The sequence below is a fragment of the Nilaparvata lugens genome, chromosome 9 (genome assembly GCF_014356525.2).
Source record: "Nilaparvata lugens isolate BPH chromosome 9, ASM1435652v1, whole genome shotgun sequence".
Taxonomy (NCBI): domain Eukaryota; kingdom Metazoa; phylum Arthropoda; class Insecta; order Hemiptera; family Delphacidae; genus Nilaparvata; species Nilaparvata lugens.
In genome coordinates this window covers 35,357,403-35,375,838 of record NC_052512.1, presented here as the reverse complement: position 1 = coordinate 35,375,838, position 18,436 = coordinate 35,357,403, and the positions used below count along the sequence as shown (strand labels likewise).

Sequence of the window (18,436 nt, the reverse complement as noted above, 5' to 3'; positions counted from 1 at the left end):
AACGTACCGGATACGTGTCGGCCGACCGGCCTGTGTTGACAGAGTAGATGCGATGGAAGACTGCCAGCGCCTCGTCATGTTTGCCCTGAGTCAGCAGGAATTTGGGGCTCTCGGGCAGGAAGTAGAGCAGGATGGCCACCACGAACGACGGAATTGAGCAGACCAACAGGAAGATGCGCCAAGAGTTGAACAGGAAGCCACCAGCTGACCTGTAGCCGATTCCTGACGGAATTATCAGCCATGCTAAACCTATACAGAGGAATAGCACAAAGTTACCTTAATTTTTCTCTTCCTATCATTTTGATGAACTTATTGTATGGAATATCGGGGCACCGTGCTTCGCTCATTATTTATTTATTGACTTTTAATAAACCGAACACAATTCTTTAAAATGATTGGGGAAGTACTAACAGGCACGGCCCAAAACTGTTTTTTCCCCGAATTTTGATTTATACACTATAAATAGTCCAGAAAGTAGGTTATGTTCCATACACTTGATTTCAGGTTCAATTTTCTGTTCAAACATTTGAAAACAAAAAAATTATAATTTAGATTATATACAAACCAAATTGAATAACAAAATAGCACTCACTAATCAATTGAAATTGTCAAATAATGATCAACTTTGAAAATTATGATATACTCTATAGTATTTATTACATTTATTACATTCCTTAGTCACAACTTCAAATTAATGATTGGGAGAGAATTAACAGGATGAACCCAAAACTGTTCCTCTCCCTAATTTTGATAAAAATAGTCCAAATGAGGTTATGAAAACACTTTTATAAAGAACACAAAAATGTACAGTCCAAATATACATTACATATACATCTCTTTTCTGTATAGGGCTACTTGTAATATAATATACAGAAAATAAAAATCTCAGTACCCTTTTTTTGAAATATTTTATCACAACATAAATGTCCGAAACATGTAGTGATAAAATATTTCAAAAAAAGGGTACTGAGATTTTTATTTTCTTTATATTATATTACATATACATTATACATTATGATTACACAGCTGAAAATAATTCTGTTTCTCTCTCACACAAGCACACGCATCTTCTGTTATCGAGAGACGACGAAATTATCATCTGTTTTCCAAGGAACTCTTTAATGTCGTTCAGCGAGTTTTCCAAAGAATGAGACCTAGTGCAATCGAATCTCTTTTTATCATAAACCTACTATGTTCCAAATTTCGTGAAAATCGTTAGAGCAGTTTTCGAAATCCGTAAAACATATATAACCAGATATAAAAATAGCCAGATATAAAAATAACCAGATATAAAAATAACCAGATATATACAGAAATTGCTCGCTTAATATAATAGGATGAATGAATAAAGAAAAAAAGACAGCAAATTCTTCGTCAACCAATCAATGATACAGATTGTTTATAAATGTAATCCATACGGGTTTCAACTCTTTAATAAACGAGCGCAGAAGCGCAGTGAGTTCCTACTTTAGACTTGAGGCTCGGTTGGATCTGTGGGTTTACATGATTTTTTTGTATGTTCAACGATATGACATTAGATACAGATGAGCAAAGATTATTGAACACATCTCATAGGTGAATAAAAAATAACAATTAGTAGTAGCGCGCCTGTTTTTGTGGCAAACATTGGTGTAGTTTCTATTATTTTTCATTACCTTCATCACAAAGTAGAAGATTCTTTTTTGTGCCTTCATAGAAATACAGTCGATTCAATATGCTGTGAGGTGACAGAGTGTCAGGAGAAAGCTATATGCGTTCTGTGGTTTCACGAAAGCAAATCGGTTATTACCGTTCAAAAGACGTTTTTGTTTAGGTTATGGCCGTGGAAAATAATAAGTTGTATGCGAAGAAGCTATGTAATATTAATGAACTAAAACGAAGAATTGGAGCTCTAATTCAGGACATCACTCCTAATTGACAATGTGAGTATGGCTAGAGATATTTTATGTGCAACAGGAGGTGCTCACGTAGAAATTTGTCAAACTTGTCATGTGTTATGAATAAAACTATTTTAAATTGGCTTTTCAATAATCATGTAAGTACACTAACTTATTTGTTATCTTCTTATTCACCTATGTGGTCAATAATTTATGCTCACTCTGTAAAATGCCATCAATCAACTCCAAATTCAAATTTTCAACGCATATACGGATCCAGTTAGTTAGCCAACGAAACTTACGAAATTAGCTCACCCCTTCGTCTTCTTTTGAGGATATAACAGGACAACATTGGAAGTACATATAAGTAACAAATTGTAGTTACACGAATAAATTGACTTTGTAAAGCTTTGAGGACTTTGTTATGTCTCTATCCTATTATATTAGGCTAGCAATTTCTGTATGTATTTATTTTTCTATATATTTATGTATGTCCAACGGATCTCGAAAACGGCTCCAACGATTTTTATGAAATTTGGAACATACTAGGTTTATTATATAAAAATTCGATTGCACAAGGTCTCATTCCTGGGAAAACTCACTGAAGGACAAAAAAGGTAAATAATTATTCATCCCTGGAAAAACAGCTAATAATTTCGTCGTCTGTCGATAGAAGTGAGTGAGCGAGTGCATTTGTGGGACTGAGACAAAATTATGTCTCAGCTGTTCAACTATTGCAATCATTCAATCAGGTACTTAGTGCCGGTTGCACCAAAGCTGGCTAAATTTTAATCCTGATTATTTCCAGGAGAGCCAGTCAGAGAAGCAGTCTTTCTAAAATGGTCTTCTCTGATTTGGTTCACGTAAAATTAATCAGGAGTAAAATTTAAGCGGCTTTTGTGCAACCGGGCCTTTGTGAGAGAGATTTTTCTACTGGGAATCTCAATCTCAATCCACTGTGATTGGATAGAACCTTTCTATATAAAAATATATTATGATCTCCTTCTTCGTAATACATTTTCTATGCTTTTGTACACTAGAACGAAGCTCGGTCCCCCAATATTAGTTATCATAGCACAAATCAGCTGTCAGCTGGATTAATTGGCACAATTGTCTCCCATCCAATCAGATAAACTTGGACAGAGACTTGTAAAGAGTGAAGGAACAGTGAGAAAATTGCTTGATACTTGAAACAGTGGATATTGGCCTGGAGATAAGATGTCAGATAGAATCATGAATTAAAAAGCTAGAGAATTTGCAACTTACTGGCTACAAAGAGGTTGCCCAGCGTCCAGAAAGCGGCCATAAAACTGAGCATTGATCCTCGCTTCACTTTCGGCTGGAATTCGGCAAAGTACGACCAAATCACGGGGCCACTGCCTCCCAAGCTGCAAATTGCAAATATCACAGTTTAGATACTCAGTTATTCATTCATTCTATGAATCTATTGGTAAAGAGATCCTTTCGGATGTTACAGTCCGGGTCCTGTAGCTTTGCCTATCGGCGGAGGGCCACTAGACTACACTACTACCCATTCAAAAACATCAAACCTTTTTGAAAATGTATCTTCCCATAAGCAACTGATGCTCTTTTGTATCTTCTCGAATGCAACGTGTTGCATCCGGAAAGATACACAATGAGCTTCAAGGTATCTTTCCATAAGTAACAGATGCTCTTCTGTATCTTCTCAAAAGCAACGTGTTGCATCCGGAAAGATACACAATGAGCTTCAAGGTATCTTTCCATAAGTAACAGATGCTCTTTTGTATCTTCTCAAAAGCAACGTTTTGCATCCGGAGAGATACACAACGAGCTTCAAGGTATCTTTCCATAAGCAACAGATGCACTTTTGTATCTTCTCAAAAGCAACGTGTTGCATCCAAAAAGATACACAAGGACCTTCTTGGAGTTGTGTCTTTTTAAAACAACCATAGAGTAAAGATACTGTCTTTTTTTTAGGGATACATTTGAAATAATTTAAAAAGGGTACTCAGATTTATATTTTCATTTACAGTGAAGATACTATTCAATTATTTGAATAATCTATTTATCTTTATTACCGAGCGAAGTGAGGTTTAAGAGTCGACGGTTTGGCATTCCTCTTAATTTTTTAATGTTAAAATGTTAAACTGGTTATATGTTGCGCATTTACGGCGAAACGCGGTAATAGATTTTCATGAAATTTGAGAGGTATGTTCCTTTTTTAATTGCGCGTCGACGTAAATACAATGTTTTTTGGAAATTTTGCATTTCAAGGATAATATAAAAGGAAAAAGGAGCCTCCTTCATACGCCAATATTAGAGTAAAAATCAGACTATAAAATTATTCATCATCATTCTCTTTCCATTGTTGGTGATTTGCAACTCTCTCATTCATGAAGAATCTCTGTGTGTAGGGAGCTTTCTTTAAGGCTGTGCAAAGGCTAAAAATAAAATTTTAAACATCTAATTTTGTTTTATTAAATCAACAATACCATGAAGAATTCATCCTCTGAATCTCATGGATTTATCTGTTACCGAATTTGAAATGTTCTGTCCCAAAAATTTGAACTTTAGGCGCTCATATCTCAAAAAGCAATGATTGAAAAAAAATGTTCTGAGAAAACCCTTTTTATTTTGATAGCTTTATGATTACAAATTGAAAAAAATTGAAAAATATCATCAGCAGAAAGTTTATTTTCAGCCTTTGCACAGCCTTAAGGAAGCTCTGTAGGGAGCTTCCTCCATCTAGGGATCTAGGGTTTTTGCAAAGTCATGAATATTACTCCACGAACCATACCTTGACTATATGCCGTTTCAAAGTAAGGGAGGCAAAGCTATCTCCTGCTGTACTAGGCTTGAAAAACAGAACTGAGATTCAAATTCATTCATTTGCCATAATATAATACAGATTAATAGAATATTATAAATTTAAAAATCTGGTGTGGCGCACTCACACAACTTTCCTTGCCGTTATGAAAAAAGATCACCTGACGTTAGTGTTCCCGCACATCTGAAGTCTACTATTCAAAGATCTGAACCAGCTGTTGACAGGACAATAACGCTGGAGACACACGGAGTATGCTATCTCTTCATAGTGACTGATTTAATAGAATCAACAGTATATGCAATATGGATAATCACATTTACTCGAATTTCGAGCTTATTTTCAATCTTAGGTGAAAATGTTACTGAACATTAATTCTAGAGATTTTCATGCTCAATCTTTCCCACTTGAAATTTCTTGTTTAAATTGTATCTGAAGCCTGATAATCGTGAATCTAAAATCAAACTTTGCATAGATGGGGTAGAGCTCCTGAAATTTTCACAGATATGGGACTTGTGGCAGTTGATAGAGCTTATCAATGACTTCTCTAGGTATGAATTTGATCAAAATCATTGAAGCCGTTTTCGAGAAAATCACTAAAAACCCTGTTTTTGACAACATTTTCGCCATTTTAGCCGCCATCTTGAATTGCATTTGATCGAAATTGTTCGTGTCGGATCCTTATAGTGTAAGGACCTCAAGTTCAAAATTTCAAGTCATTACGATAATTGGGAGATGTGATATCGTGTACACAGACGCACATACACTCATACACACACACACACATACAGACCAATACCCAAAAACAACTTTTTTGGACTCAGGGGACCTTGAAACTTATAGAAATTTAGAATTTGGGGTACCATAATTTTTTTCGGAAAGCAATACTTTCCTTACCTATGGTAATAGGGCAAGGAGAGTAAAAGTACTTCTAAATTGAATTGAATTAATAGTTATTTGTATATCTAGAGTGAAAAGTACGACTTTTTCTCCCTGTGGGAAAAAGTTTGAAGCCCGAGGCGAAGCCGAGGGCAGCAATTTTCCTGAGGGAGAAAAAGTATTTTTCGCTCATGATGTACATAACATTTTTCCTCCATCTACATTTTTTTATAGAAACTGCAAATAAAATCATTCTAATAACTTACGTATTAGTGACAATGATTCCTAACAACGTAACCTAAATCTAAAACCTAAAAAAGGACGTCTGATTGGCACTGCCGATTGCGCTATCTATCGGCAAAAGTTGTAACAATTATATCAGCTGGGCAGCTACCAAAAATGACTGACTCCAGATCACGCGGTTCAGATTTGAATTGCAGATCAAAATATTTGTTGGCTGGTATTTTGAATAGAATAAAATATTTTTAAAATTGTATAAATTTTTATCGTCTACTAATACTAAGAATATAATAATTATCATACAAACATATATTTCATGAGTTGATCGAATTCCTGGTTGTGGTATTGAATTCAGTTGACTCAATGACAGACACCTCTATTATGCTTTCTCATCTGAGCTTAGACCTTCTAACCTATTACCATGTAAGTTTTTAAAATAGAGATGCTTCCCATGTTATTTAAATGGAGTCACTTTTCCTCCCTAGGGAGTTTTTCTGTTTTTTACTACCGAGAGCGAAAAAGTGACACTTTAGTATTATGTTTCAGGGAGTAAAGTAGGTACTTTAGACAGTAGGTGGAGGAAAATAAATATCTGTGAGGGGAAATACTCACGCAGCGCCGTTCAGGAATCGGAAGACCATGAATAGAGCATAGGATTGACTGAACGAGGAAGCCACTATGCAGATGGCATTCATAAAGGAGATGACAATCAGCACTTTCTTCCTTCCCACTGTGTCAGCTATTGAGCCCCAAAAGTAGGCGCCTACCATCATACCTTCAATCAAAACAGATAATAGTTAACAATAATATTACTATAATATTTTTATAGCCTATATATAGATATTATTGTTCGTTGTTGGTTATCCATCTTGTTTTCACTATTATTATTACTATCGTATTTAATAAAACTTTCAAGTAAAAAACACTCACATTCTTTGATGTGGCGACGTTCGTTTCGTGCTGGTGTTGCACATTTTCAAGCCGAACAGAAACTGAAGTATTTGAGGTTATGAGGGTGAAATTTGGTCAGAGTGGGGGTGGAGAGGATTTTTGGCGGTTAATGGAGGAGGATTTAAATGAGTTTGTCAAACAGAGTGTGGGAGGAAAAGTTTATTTGGTCATTTAGAATATTATTTGGTATATTTCAAACTGTTTTAGTACATTTAATTTTCTGCTTTTGTGGGAATAGTGGAGTATTTCGAGGTTGTTGTCTCGCCAGGGTGTGTGTGGTCAGTGGAGATAATGTGTTCTGGAATGGGAGAAAGGATGGGAAATGACTCTTGTGTGTTCTTTAAATCTTATATTAAAATTTCTAGCTGTTTTACCTATGTAAAATTTGCTGCAATCTGTACAATTCAGTTTATAAATTCCTGGTCTATTGTATTGATGTTGAGAGGTGTTGTGTGGGGACAAGAGTTTCTTCAGTGAGTTTTTGGTTCTGTATGCAACCTCGTATTTCATTTTTTTGAATGAACCTGCTATTTTGTAAGTTTCATTGTTGTGATATGTGAGTGATGTACCGTATGCTGTATGATTGTCGGTGTTGTATTTGTCAGAGTTTTGCGGATTGTTTTTAATTTTTTTGTAGTAGTTTGTCAATCATTGATGGTTTGTATCCTTTTTATTTTTGAATACTTCAGTTTCTGTTTGGCTTGAAAATGTGCAAACCAGCACGAAACGGACGTCGCCACATCAAACAATGTGAGTGTTTTTTCACTTAAAAGTTTTATTAAATATGATAGTAATAATAATAGAGAAAACAAGATGGATAACCAACAATGAACAATAATATGTCATATAGGCTATAAAAATGAATGTCTGTTTATGTGTTTGTTTGTGTGTTTGATTGTTTGTTCCCTATAGAATTGAAAACTATTTGACAGAACGGCATGAAATTTTGGGAATATTTTGTGTGAATATCGGGGATGGTTTCTGACCAGAAATTTTTAAAGGAAGGGTTGATAATAATATTCATTTTTTGATCCATTTGACAGACCTATGTTTTTGAAATTGTCGGCCGAACGGCTACCAAAGAACGGAAGATGATCATGTTGCTATAATATGATTTACCATCTAAAGTTACCAGCTGTAATAAACAGATTACCCGGTGATAATTTATGTACTATATAGTTATAATGACAGTATTTGATCAACTTTGGTTTTGCTATCCTTGTCTATCATTCGACAAAGCCGTTGATACTGTTCTTTTCTAGGTCCACAACAATGCCAATTATGTTTCTGACAGTGTGGAAATATAATTGATTAATGAAGAGAATCGGCATCGCTATTCTTCTATCTTCATCCACTGCCATTATAACGTGGACCTCACTATAGTATTAGAATGTTTAGTTTGGAGTTGAATATGGTAGTTGATTGGTACCAGCTGTAGATAATGGTTCCTAGAAGACCTATACAGATAATTATCACTCCCCTATCATCGAGAAACTGGAAAATGTTGGAAAAAAATGATTCACCTCATGAAAGGAAGTTGTTCATATTGCATTTATTAATTACTGAAGAATGACAGAATAATTGACAATTGTTTTGAATTTATCTTAGCTTATATTCATCCTAAACTGGTAGATGGAAAGAATATGGATTTCTGTGTGATTAATCGTACATCTCATATTTCCTGGACCATCTATTGACAATCAACAGCTATGAACACAATAATTTCATCTTCGAAACACTGATTTAATCTATCTATTTTTTTATTCAACACTTTACTGATAGATATTGATGTGTTCATAGTTGTTGATTGTCAATAGATGGCCCAGGAAATATGCGATGTACAATGAATCACACAGAAATCCATATTCTTTCATTCTACCAGTTTAGGATGAATATAAGCTAAGATAAATTCAAAACAATTGTCAATTATTCTGTCATTCTTCAGTAAAAATTGATGAATGGAATATGAACAACCCTCTTTTGAGAAGAATATGTTTTCGGAATAAAAGATGCTGCATGACTAAGCAAGTCCGTATTGAGTTGTAAATGAAAATATTGATTGTCAGATAAAATTCATGATTCACCAAATAAAGTCAAGTGTGACATGAGATACATTGAGATGAACAATTCACGGAATGAGTGGATGAATGAATGAATTATTCACCGATGAATATGATGCTGTTGAGCCAGCCCTTGGTCTGAGTGCTGAGGTCGAGGTCGCACTGAGCCGAGGGCAGAATGAACGACATCGAGATAACATCCATCTCCTCGCTCGTCGACACGAACCCACATACTGTCAGCAGAAAGTAATGAAATCTGCCGTAGCCTGCAAAATAATCACAATTATCAACAAAGTTACAATTCTAATTGCAAACAAATAAATAAAGCAAAACATTCAAAGGATTATTAAAAATTAATATAGAATATGAATAAAAATTAAAATAAAACATAGAAATAGGGAAGTTCAAATGGATTTATACGAAATTTAATGTGTACGGTGTGTTGAGGGATTCTGAGTGTGTCTGGGATGTCTCTTTTAGGATTAATATTTCTTGTAGTATCCTAATACCATTCATTATCATTTTACGTCTGTAAGTAATATATCTTGTAATTGATAATTATTATTGCTCTGTTTTGATAATATGTTATTGTTAAATGCTTATTATTGGTTGGAATTATTTTGTTTTTCAATTGTTTTGTATCATTGTCATATCTATCATTGTATATTTAAGTATCCCATGTGAGGAACCTTCTTCAAGTTTTGTATATGTATAATGTGTATTGTTTGTACTTTCTAAGAAGAAGAATAAAGATAATTTCAATTTCAATTTTTGTTTTGCAAAAGTCCGCAATAAGATACCTGGAGGGGCTCAAATTTCCACAGACATGTCGGGAGTTTTCCAGTAGCCTAAGTATTTTAACTGTTCCATCATTGTACATTTTCAAATTAATATTACATGTGAAGGATAGGCTGAATCCATTCCAAGTTAACTCAGATATTCATGGCTATAACACTAGAGAAAGGAATAACATTTCAGTTGAAAGACATAGGCTGAGTGTATTTGAGAAAACACCTACATATAGGGGACAAAAGTTTTTTGCGAAACTTCCGGCTGATTTGAGAAGTATTGTTGAGGAAAAACAATTCAAAACAAAACTATATTGTTTTCTAAGTAAGAAGGTTTTTCTATGAGTTTGACGAATTCTTGTTAGAGTGAAAAAATATTATAATAATTTTGCACATTTAATGAACTGTTAGGCTATTAGCCTAGAGTTTTATTTTAAGATTTATATTTTATGTTATTCTGTTATTTATCTGTGACGTTTTCCAACTGTATTACATTGTTTTTGTTATACTTTTGTTGAAAATAAAATATTATTATTATTAATATAAAATACTGGTGTATATTGAAAAAAAAAAAATCTCCAGTGTGCCCTCTAACTGATTTTGAGGTGGGTTTTCCAAGGGAACAAGCCGTATTGGCTGAGAATTTTCTGTCCCATGCAACTTAAAGGCTGTGCAAAGGCTAAAAATAAACTTTCTACTCGTGTTATTTTTCAAAGTATTTCGATTTGTATATCATTAAGCTATCAAAATTAAAAAAGTTTTCTCAGGAAAACATTTTTTTTTCTGATTATTACTTTTTGAGATATGAGCGCACAAAGATAAAATTTTTGGGACTTCATGGTATTGTAGATCTAGTAAAACAAAAATTTTCTGAAAATATCTATTAAATATCAAAATAGTTATTCAATTTACTAAAAATAACCAAAAATAACTTTTATAGTTGAGTTATTTTTGGCAAATTGAATAACTTTTCAAAAATTGCTATTTTCAGAAAATTTTGTTTTACTAGATCAACAATACAATGAAGAATCTATCTTCTAAATCTCATGGATTTATATCTTACTGAATTTTAAATTTTCCGCCCAAAAATTCAAACTTCAGGCGCTTATATCTCAAAAAGTAATGATCGGGAAAAAATGTTTACCTGAGAAAAATTTTTCATTTTGATACCTTGATGATATACTAATCGAAAAAGTTAGAAAAATATCACGAGTAGAAAGTTTATTTTTAGCCTTCGCACAGCCTTAATATAATAAAGATTCCGAGGGAACAAGCCGTATTGGTTGTGAAATTTTTGTCCCATGCAACTTTAATATAATAAATATATACACGAGGCTCCCTCGATAAGTAACAGGACTTCTCTAAGACGGGTGAATTAATCTACATGGATCTTCCAGGACATGGGATTGGCAACCTTCCAAAAACATCGGATCAGTTGTTTAATCATATTATATTCACAGTACACGCCCGTAGCTTTGCCTCCGTGAGTTTAAACCGGCAAAATAGGGCAAGGTATGGTTTGCGAGGTAATATTCACGGCTTTGCAAGACCATCAGGCTTCAGAGACCCTAGATCCCTAGATGGAGGAAGCTCCCCACACACACTAAGGTTCTTCATGAATGAGAGAGTTGCAATGTGTCACCAACAATGGAAAGAGCATCTTGAACGAATGTCAGCTGATAGGCTGTGTTGTGCTAAAAGGACGTAACTCCAAAAAGCTTCTTGTGTATCTTTTCAGATGCAACAGGTTGTTTTTGAGAAGATACAGAAGAGCATCTGTGTCATTACATCAAACATTTTTGAAAATGTATCTTTCAATTAGTGGTTTTATTCTTTATTTTGTGAATATAAAGTTTGTTTCATGTTTTTACAAAAGTTTCATTATCAATCTATCTAAATTTAAAATGGTTTGCTTTGTTTTTATTTATATTGTCAGACTGTGATTTTGTGTAAAAATTGAAATGGACATAACCTGTGTATAATATTTGGACAATTTGAAACTAAATTAGGAAATTGAATAAGTTTTGGGCAATAGCATGTTTTTTCTTTGTATTTATCATTATATTGCTTTTGCTAGTCTAATAAATAAATAGGTAAAAGATGCTCTTTTGTATCTACTCAAAAGCAACGTTCTGCATCCTAATAGATACACAAGGAGCTTCCAGGAGTTACATCCTTTTAGCACAACTCAGCCTATCAGCTGACATTCGTTCAACATGCTCTTTCCATCCTTGCTGATACGTTGCAACTCTCTCATTTATCAACTACTCTGTACCCAACTACAGTTGGTGATGATTACAAACATGATGAACAGCTACACTACTCACAATTATTATAAACTAGACGTCAGGCTCTCTTCGCTCGCCATATACGTCTAGCCAGGGGGCTCCTCCCCCTGGGGATCCCCGACTAGATCGTCCAAAAATGAGATCAGCACTTTTCATTTGAGCATGCTTCATTCCATCAGAAAGTCAAACTACTGAGAAAACCCAGAAAAACTGAGAAAAACGCTGATTTTGGGCGTACTATTGATGAAATATTAAAGTCATCTCATCACAGATTTTTTAGACCCTAGCTAAACCTCTGTACCAAATTTGAACATTTTCTGTCTATTACGTGATGAAAGAACTGAGAAAACGCAAAAATCGCTTATTTTGGACGTATCTTTGGCGTTATTTCAAATTCCTTCTAACACAACATTATTACACCCCAGCTGAGCTTCTGTACTAAATTTGAACAATTTCTGTTCATTTGTTCTCGATAGAGCTAATAAAACGCTAAAAAACTATGATTTTGGGCGTATCGTTGGAAATTTTTCCAAACCCGTTCTTAGTGCGCCTCTAGATGGCCAACTGAACATAGGTACCTACCAAAATTAAACGTTTTGGGTCCGGTAGATTTTTATTTCTGAGAGTGAGTGAGTGTCATTTCGCTTTTATATAATATGATACTTCACAGTGAATATATTTCCATTGCAGATTTGTTTTATTCCTAAAAACATACGGTAAGAAGTGAAATTGTAGTCCATATTCAATAATGTAAGAGTAATTTATGGTTTCTTTTAAAATGTCCAACTCACCAGTAAGTTCAATTGCCTCTTCAAAGTCACATACTGCTTTCTGCGTTGAGTTTACATCCAACGATTTCCTAGAGATTGGCTCATGTGATGGTAGGGTCACTATGAACACAAAAACCGATAAACTAAAAAAATATAGTCATCAAAAATTATAATGTAAAAACAAATAAAAATAAACAAGGTATTAATGTACACTTTTAAGAATAAAATGGTTTCCAAATATAAATTGAATTAATTGAAAGAATAAGACTTTGATATTGTCAATACCACTTTTATTTATTCGAAAATTAATTCATAATACAGAATTAGGTTTCATGATAATATCGATGGTTGAAAGTCAAAATGTTGTAAGCGCCAAAATCTGGGAAAATTGGTTTTTGAGTCCAGCTGATAGATATGTGCTTGTTTTACGTCCCAGCAAAGTGTTGTAACCATCTAATTCATTTTAAGGGAGAAAAAGAAGAATAAAGTTTGTTGTAACTGCCAATATGGCAAGTCTTTGAAAGTCAAAATGTTGTATGAGCTAGAAACTGAAAGGCAGAATGTTGTAACGTCATCCAAGAACATTTTGTACTGGATCCAGTTTTCAATCTCTGCTAGCCAGAATGTTGTATAAGCCACCAGTCACATGGTTCTAGGTTATGTTTCAGTGGAAGTTGAAGCGTGATTCTTGTTTCATTGGTCTGTGTAGCGTGATTTGCTGTGTATTTTTGTTGTTTGAAATTGAATTATCCAGGAAAACTTATCAAGAGAATAAGTTTGTAAACTGTTTCATCATTTCTTTGAGAGGTGAGTTATCTATCGTTATTTTTAATCATTGAACACCACTCTAATTAAGTATTAATTAAGTATTAAGTACTAATTAAATATTATTTTGAAGCTTCATATTTCTCAGTTGTCTGCATCACCAACTCAATTGTAATCAGTTTCAAATAACATAGGCTACTTCTGAATTTGATGCAGGTTATTTTTTCATTGGTGATTCAATCAATTTATGTGCAAATAATGAAAACAGGAAACATAGTAATATACAAATACAATGATGTGGTCTATACATTGTAGGATAGTCTATTTTTCTAGGATATATACACAGAGGTAGGACATTACTTGTTTATGGTGGGTAGAGGATGGATACATGGATTAAGTTACTTATTGTGGATATAAGTTACATATTACTTACAGTGGATATAAGTTACTTATTTTTGAGAAGACAGAGTGGGGTGGGCCTACTTGACCACTTTTACTTGGTTCCTATTTGAAAGTTGAATTATTAAAACAAATTGGAATTGATTATTTCACTCAACTCCTCTATCAATTTCCAATAAGTCATTATTTATTTGTTATTGTATAATATTGATGAAATGTTTTTTCACAGGTTGGAAAAATGACTAGTAGAGCTGCTATGTTGGTTGAATTGGCCAAGAAATCTAATACCAGTATACAGAATTTGCCAGTAGTTTAAAAAGGAGATGAAAATGTCTATCTAAGATATAGCTATGATGAAGATGAAGAAACAAGGAAAATATCAATGCTTTGTAGAAGGAGCAAGACTGAAGTAACATCAAAAACCCAACTGTACAATGATAAGCTTCCAATAAATAATGAGAGAAAATATAAAAACTTAACAGATTTGTGTAAAAATGGAATCATCCCTGAAAGATTCCTTCCAGAATACTGAATACATCCAGATCCCTCATAACAAAAAGACAGCTGACGTTCTACCAGAGACAGATGAAGAAGACTCTGTAGAAGTTTAGAGTATCAGAATAACTTTTAGATTACAAATAAAAATCAATAATATTATTAGTGATTTATTAGGGAATGAATATTAGGATAGACTTGTAGTTGATAGATTTAATAGTTACTACTTACTTCTATGGACAAATATTTCATTATTCAGTGCATTATTTACTACTTTATAAATATTTAAATTATTTGCTTATTTTTTTATCTTCTACTTTAATTTATGAATGTTATTGTTTTCTAACTGCTTTTATTTGGAATTAATTGTGCAAGGCAATTGACCTGATTTAGACTGCTAACTGAGCAGTGAATGATGTACATGCAACTGTGCATGTAGCCTATGTAAGTTATTCTTTTGTACTCTTAATTTTCATGTTATTTTCTTATTTTTGCCTACTTGTTTAATTTTCTATTAATCTTAATCATTTCTACTTGCTGAATTTTAAATTATACAAGATGATTGTTTCAATTTTCTCTAATAACTGAGCATTGAATGGAACTGTGGATGTGGGGAGTAAGACCATGATACACAAAACTAAGTAATAGGAAACTTTATGATAAGTTATGCAATGCCTATGATTATAAATGATGAATAAATTGATTCTATTCTAATAAAATCTCTTTTTTCTCAATCATTAGATTAATTTCAGAGAAAAATTAAAATTGTAACCTCCATACAGTAAATTTCAGTGTAAGGCAGAATGTTGCAAGAGACAAAATCTAAATAACACGGGAATATGTCGAGTCAGATTGTTGTAACTGACATTAAGCTCAAATTTTGTAATGGCAAAATGTTGTAAGTGCCATAAATTGGTTAAAAATAGAAAAAAATGAAATTTGAATAATATTTTCATAGAAAATAGTTGAAATGAAGCACATATACACATGTAAGAAGATAATGTTTGTTGAAATGATGATTCTAGAAGTTTTTTAGCTCTCCTGAAAAAACCGAGTTCTGTCTCTTACAACAATTTGACTTTCTACCAATATATACCTACCATATCTTCAGCTGAACTAATATGTTTGTTGTTGGAGGAACAGGAAATTCAATTTTAGGTTATGATTGTGTTGGGTTTGTAACCTTAGACCAATAATAGAATAGACACGGCCCATTGTATATACATACTGAAAGTCGATGAAGCCAACATCTACTGCCATATCTCCAAATCGTGACGTCAGCATCAGATAGAAAACTTTTCTGTAGAGTTTGTTTACATTGTTTTCCATAGCAGATTGTGTCTATTTCAGCGGGAGTTTACCATTTTTATGAATAATAATTTACATACTTCTGAAATAGACACAATCTGAAAGTTTTCTATCCGATGCTGACGTTACGATATGGTGATATGGCAGTAGATGTTGGCTTCAGAGGCTACACTTCCCAGCATGTCTAAAGAGTTGTAAAAGGGAAGGAGAATGATAGTTGTTAGTGGGAATACATGGATTAATGATGAAACTAAACTATGCTAATATAATTATGTAGAATTAAAAATTACATTGTAAATGGAAATTTAGTCATCTTAAAAAATATACATATACAATATCAAAGTCTTATTCTTTCAATTACGGAGAAATACTACACCATCTCATACCATACAATCAGATTATCAAATTGAATTACCTACTTATAAAATAGCATTATAGTACCTTTTTTGAAATTAATATAAAATAATAGGTTCAAAACACAAATAAAGACTACCAGATTCTATGTTCTACATAATCTGCAGGTCTTAAAAATAAAATTTATTTATTTAAATCCTGAAAATGATGTGGAACATCGAAACTAGTAGTTGTTTTAATTTCTGTTTTTAAACTATTATTTTATATCAATTTCAAAAAAGGGTACAATAATGTTATTTTATTAATAAAATTTAGAAGCCCTGATTACATAGGCCTACATTAAAGAAAATTAATTACATTTTTGTGAATATAGATAAGTACCGTATGCATTGTTGAAAACCTATAGAAGTCCATTTCTTCATCAATAATAATTATTTAGGCCTATAACAAATAATTATCACAAATCTAAAGACTTTGGAAAATCTAGGAAAAATGCCATGACTTATAAATATTGTAGAAGGTGTCGGACCTTAAAACATGTTTGTTTATGATAGAGCGCCCAATTAGAACATTCTTCATTGTTTTACTCTTGATATTGTTGTAAACAATGGAATTCTATTAATAATAAATTTATAATATTAATTAGAAATAACTTATAATAAAATATGATTTTATTAGATCAAGAACACTAAAGCTGCGTTTACACCAAAGTTATTAATAACATAATCCTTATAGATTCTATCAGATTGAACATAACTTATCATACACATGATGAACATATGTGTTTGTCAAGCTCCGTTCAATCTAATAGAATCTATAAGGATTAAGTTATTAACATTTTGTTAATAACTTTGGTGTAAACCTAGCTTGAGAGATTTAACACACCGCACCTTGTAAGTATTATACATAATAAATCATTTTAAATTAATAAATAAATAGCATCACATTAATTGATGAACTATTACAAAAATCGAAGAGTGCATAATTATATAAGTATAGATACTTCCCTAGAACGTACCATATTATTTTAGCGAGTATAGGGTAATGTCTATGATTTTTATTAAAATAAAGCAAAAATTGAAATTTAGGATCAGCATGATTATTTTTTATTTTTCAATCATTCAAGCGATGAATGATAGTAATCTTTCCACTTACAAAATAAATTTGTATGCATTACTATAATATTATTGTTTTTCCATTAGAATTGGGCCTCATAGGTCGATCATAATACAATTATGTATCTTAAATACATACAGTAAGTCTGTTAACTTCAATTCCATATCAGGTATTGCAGTTCAAAAAGTCTTGCAAATAATTTTTTTTTCTGGAACTGTACTAAATCTTCTCCAATAATTGAATTCCAAGGATATGTGAGTAATATTTTGTTTGGTGCGTTTTTGGACTTCCATATTAAGCTTTTAAAGTCAAGATTGAAATAATGTATGTAGTGTTTTGTTTCAATGTGGAAATTGGTGAAAAATTGAAAAGTCTCACATCATTTTTATTTGTACAGTTTATTTTATAAAATTTAGATAAAAATAGGATTTGGTCTGATTCTTTGTCTTTAAGTTGATTGTGAATGATAAATAAATAAATGAAAAAATAAATAAAATAAATAAATGATACACTAGCTTATTGGAATGAATAAACTGGAATAATATCAAATGATATATCTCTACAAAGCCAAAGTAGTACCGTACTAACACAAGTAAAGGATGGTTCACAGTACGCTTGATTGCTTGTCACTCAATTTCATTTATTTTCATTTATTTTCATTTATTTGCAATACAAATGAGACTAATGTAATAAAATTGGTAGATAAAATAATAAGGTAGTCCTTGTGCTATTTTTCTTCCAAATTTGTAGGTGACACAGTCCAAGATGAGGTTAGAATTTCACGTGTACAATTTTCATAAAATTCTAGTCCAAAATTTATTTATTTAAATTTTTCACAAAGAAGCACTGATAAACATGAAAACTATAAATTTTGAATTTAGATGGCTTGAATTAATAAATTGAATAGAAATATTCCACTCAATTACCACTTGTAACAAATAATATTGAGTTATTTAAGAAAATTTGGAACCATTGAAGAAACACAAACTTGTAAAAATAATTATGGTGACAATATAAAAAATGAACTTCAAATGCATCCTACCCATTTCGGCAAATGATGTTCAGTGTCATAATAGCATTATATTACCGTAATTCATATTATTCATATTTGTAACGTAAGCTGCGTTTCCACAAAGTTAATATTATCAACAAAATGTTAATAACTTAATCCTTATGGATTCTACTAGATTGAACATAACTTATCATACACAATATCGGGGCACCAAGCTTTGCTCGTTATTTATTTATTGATAAACAGAACTCAATTATTTAAAATAATTGGGAAAGGACTAACAGGGACAGCCCAAAACTGTTTCTTCCCCGAATTTTGATTTATACAC

General features: G+C 32.4%; 1 protein-coding gene across 5 annotated transcripts in view; it reads right to left on the bottom strand.

Annotated features, from left to right (window-relative positions):
- The window catches only part of LOC111048229 (synaptic vesicle glycoprotein 2B), a 75,235-nt gene that overhangs the window by 14,696 nt on the left and 42,103 nt on the right, over positions 1-18,436 (bottom strand). For 4 of the 5 annotated variants that reach the window (XR_005572192.1, XM_039435804.1, XM_039435803.1 and 1 more), the window contains 5 exons: positions 12,681-12,779; positions 8,918-9,079; positions 6,415-6,577; positions 3,144-3,265; positions 8-249 (listed from right to left, as the gene is read on the bottom strand). Coding sequence is in view for 4 of the 5 variants with exons in the window: in XM_039435802.1 (XP_039291736.1) it covers positions 8-249; positions 3,144-3,265; positions 6,415-6,577; positions 8,918-9,079; positions 12,681-12,779 (788 nt within the window). In the remaining variant the exon portion in view is untranslated. Of the gene's footprint in view, positions 1-7; positions 250-3,143; positions 3,266-6,414; positions 6,578-8,917; positions 9,080-12,680; positions 12,780-15,418; positions 15,448-18,436 lie in introns of those variants that run through there. The other variant, XM_039435805.1, reaches the window with a different exon arrangement.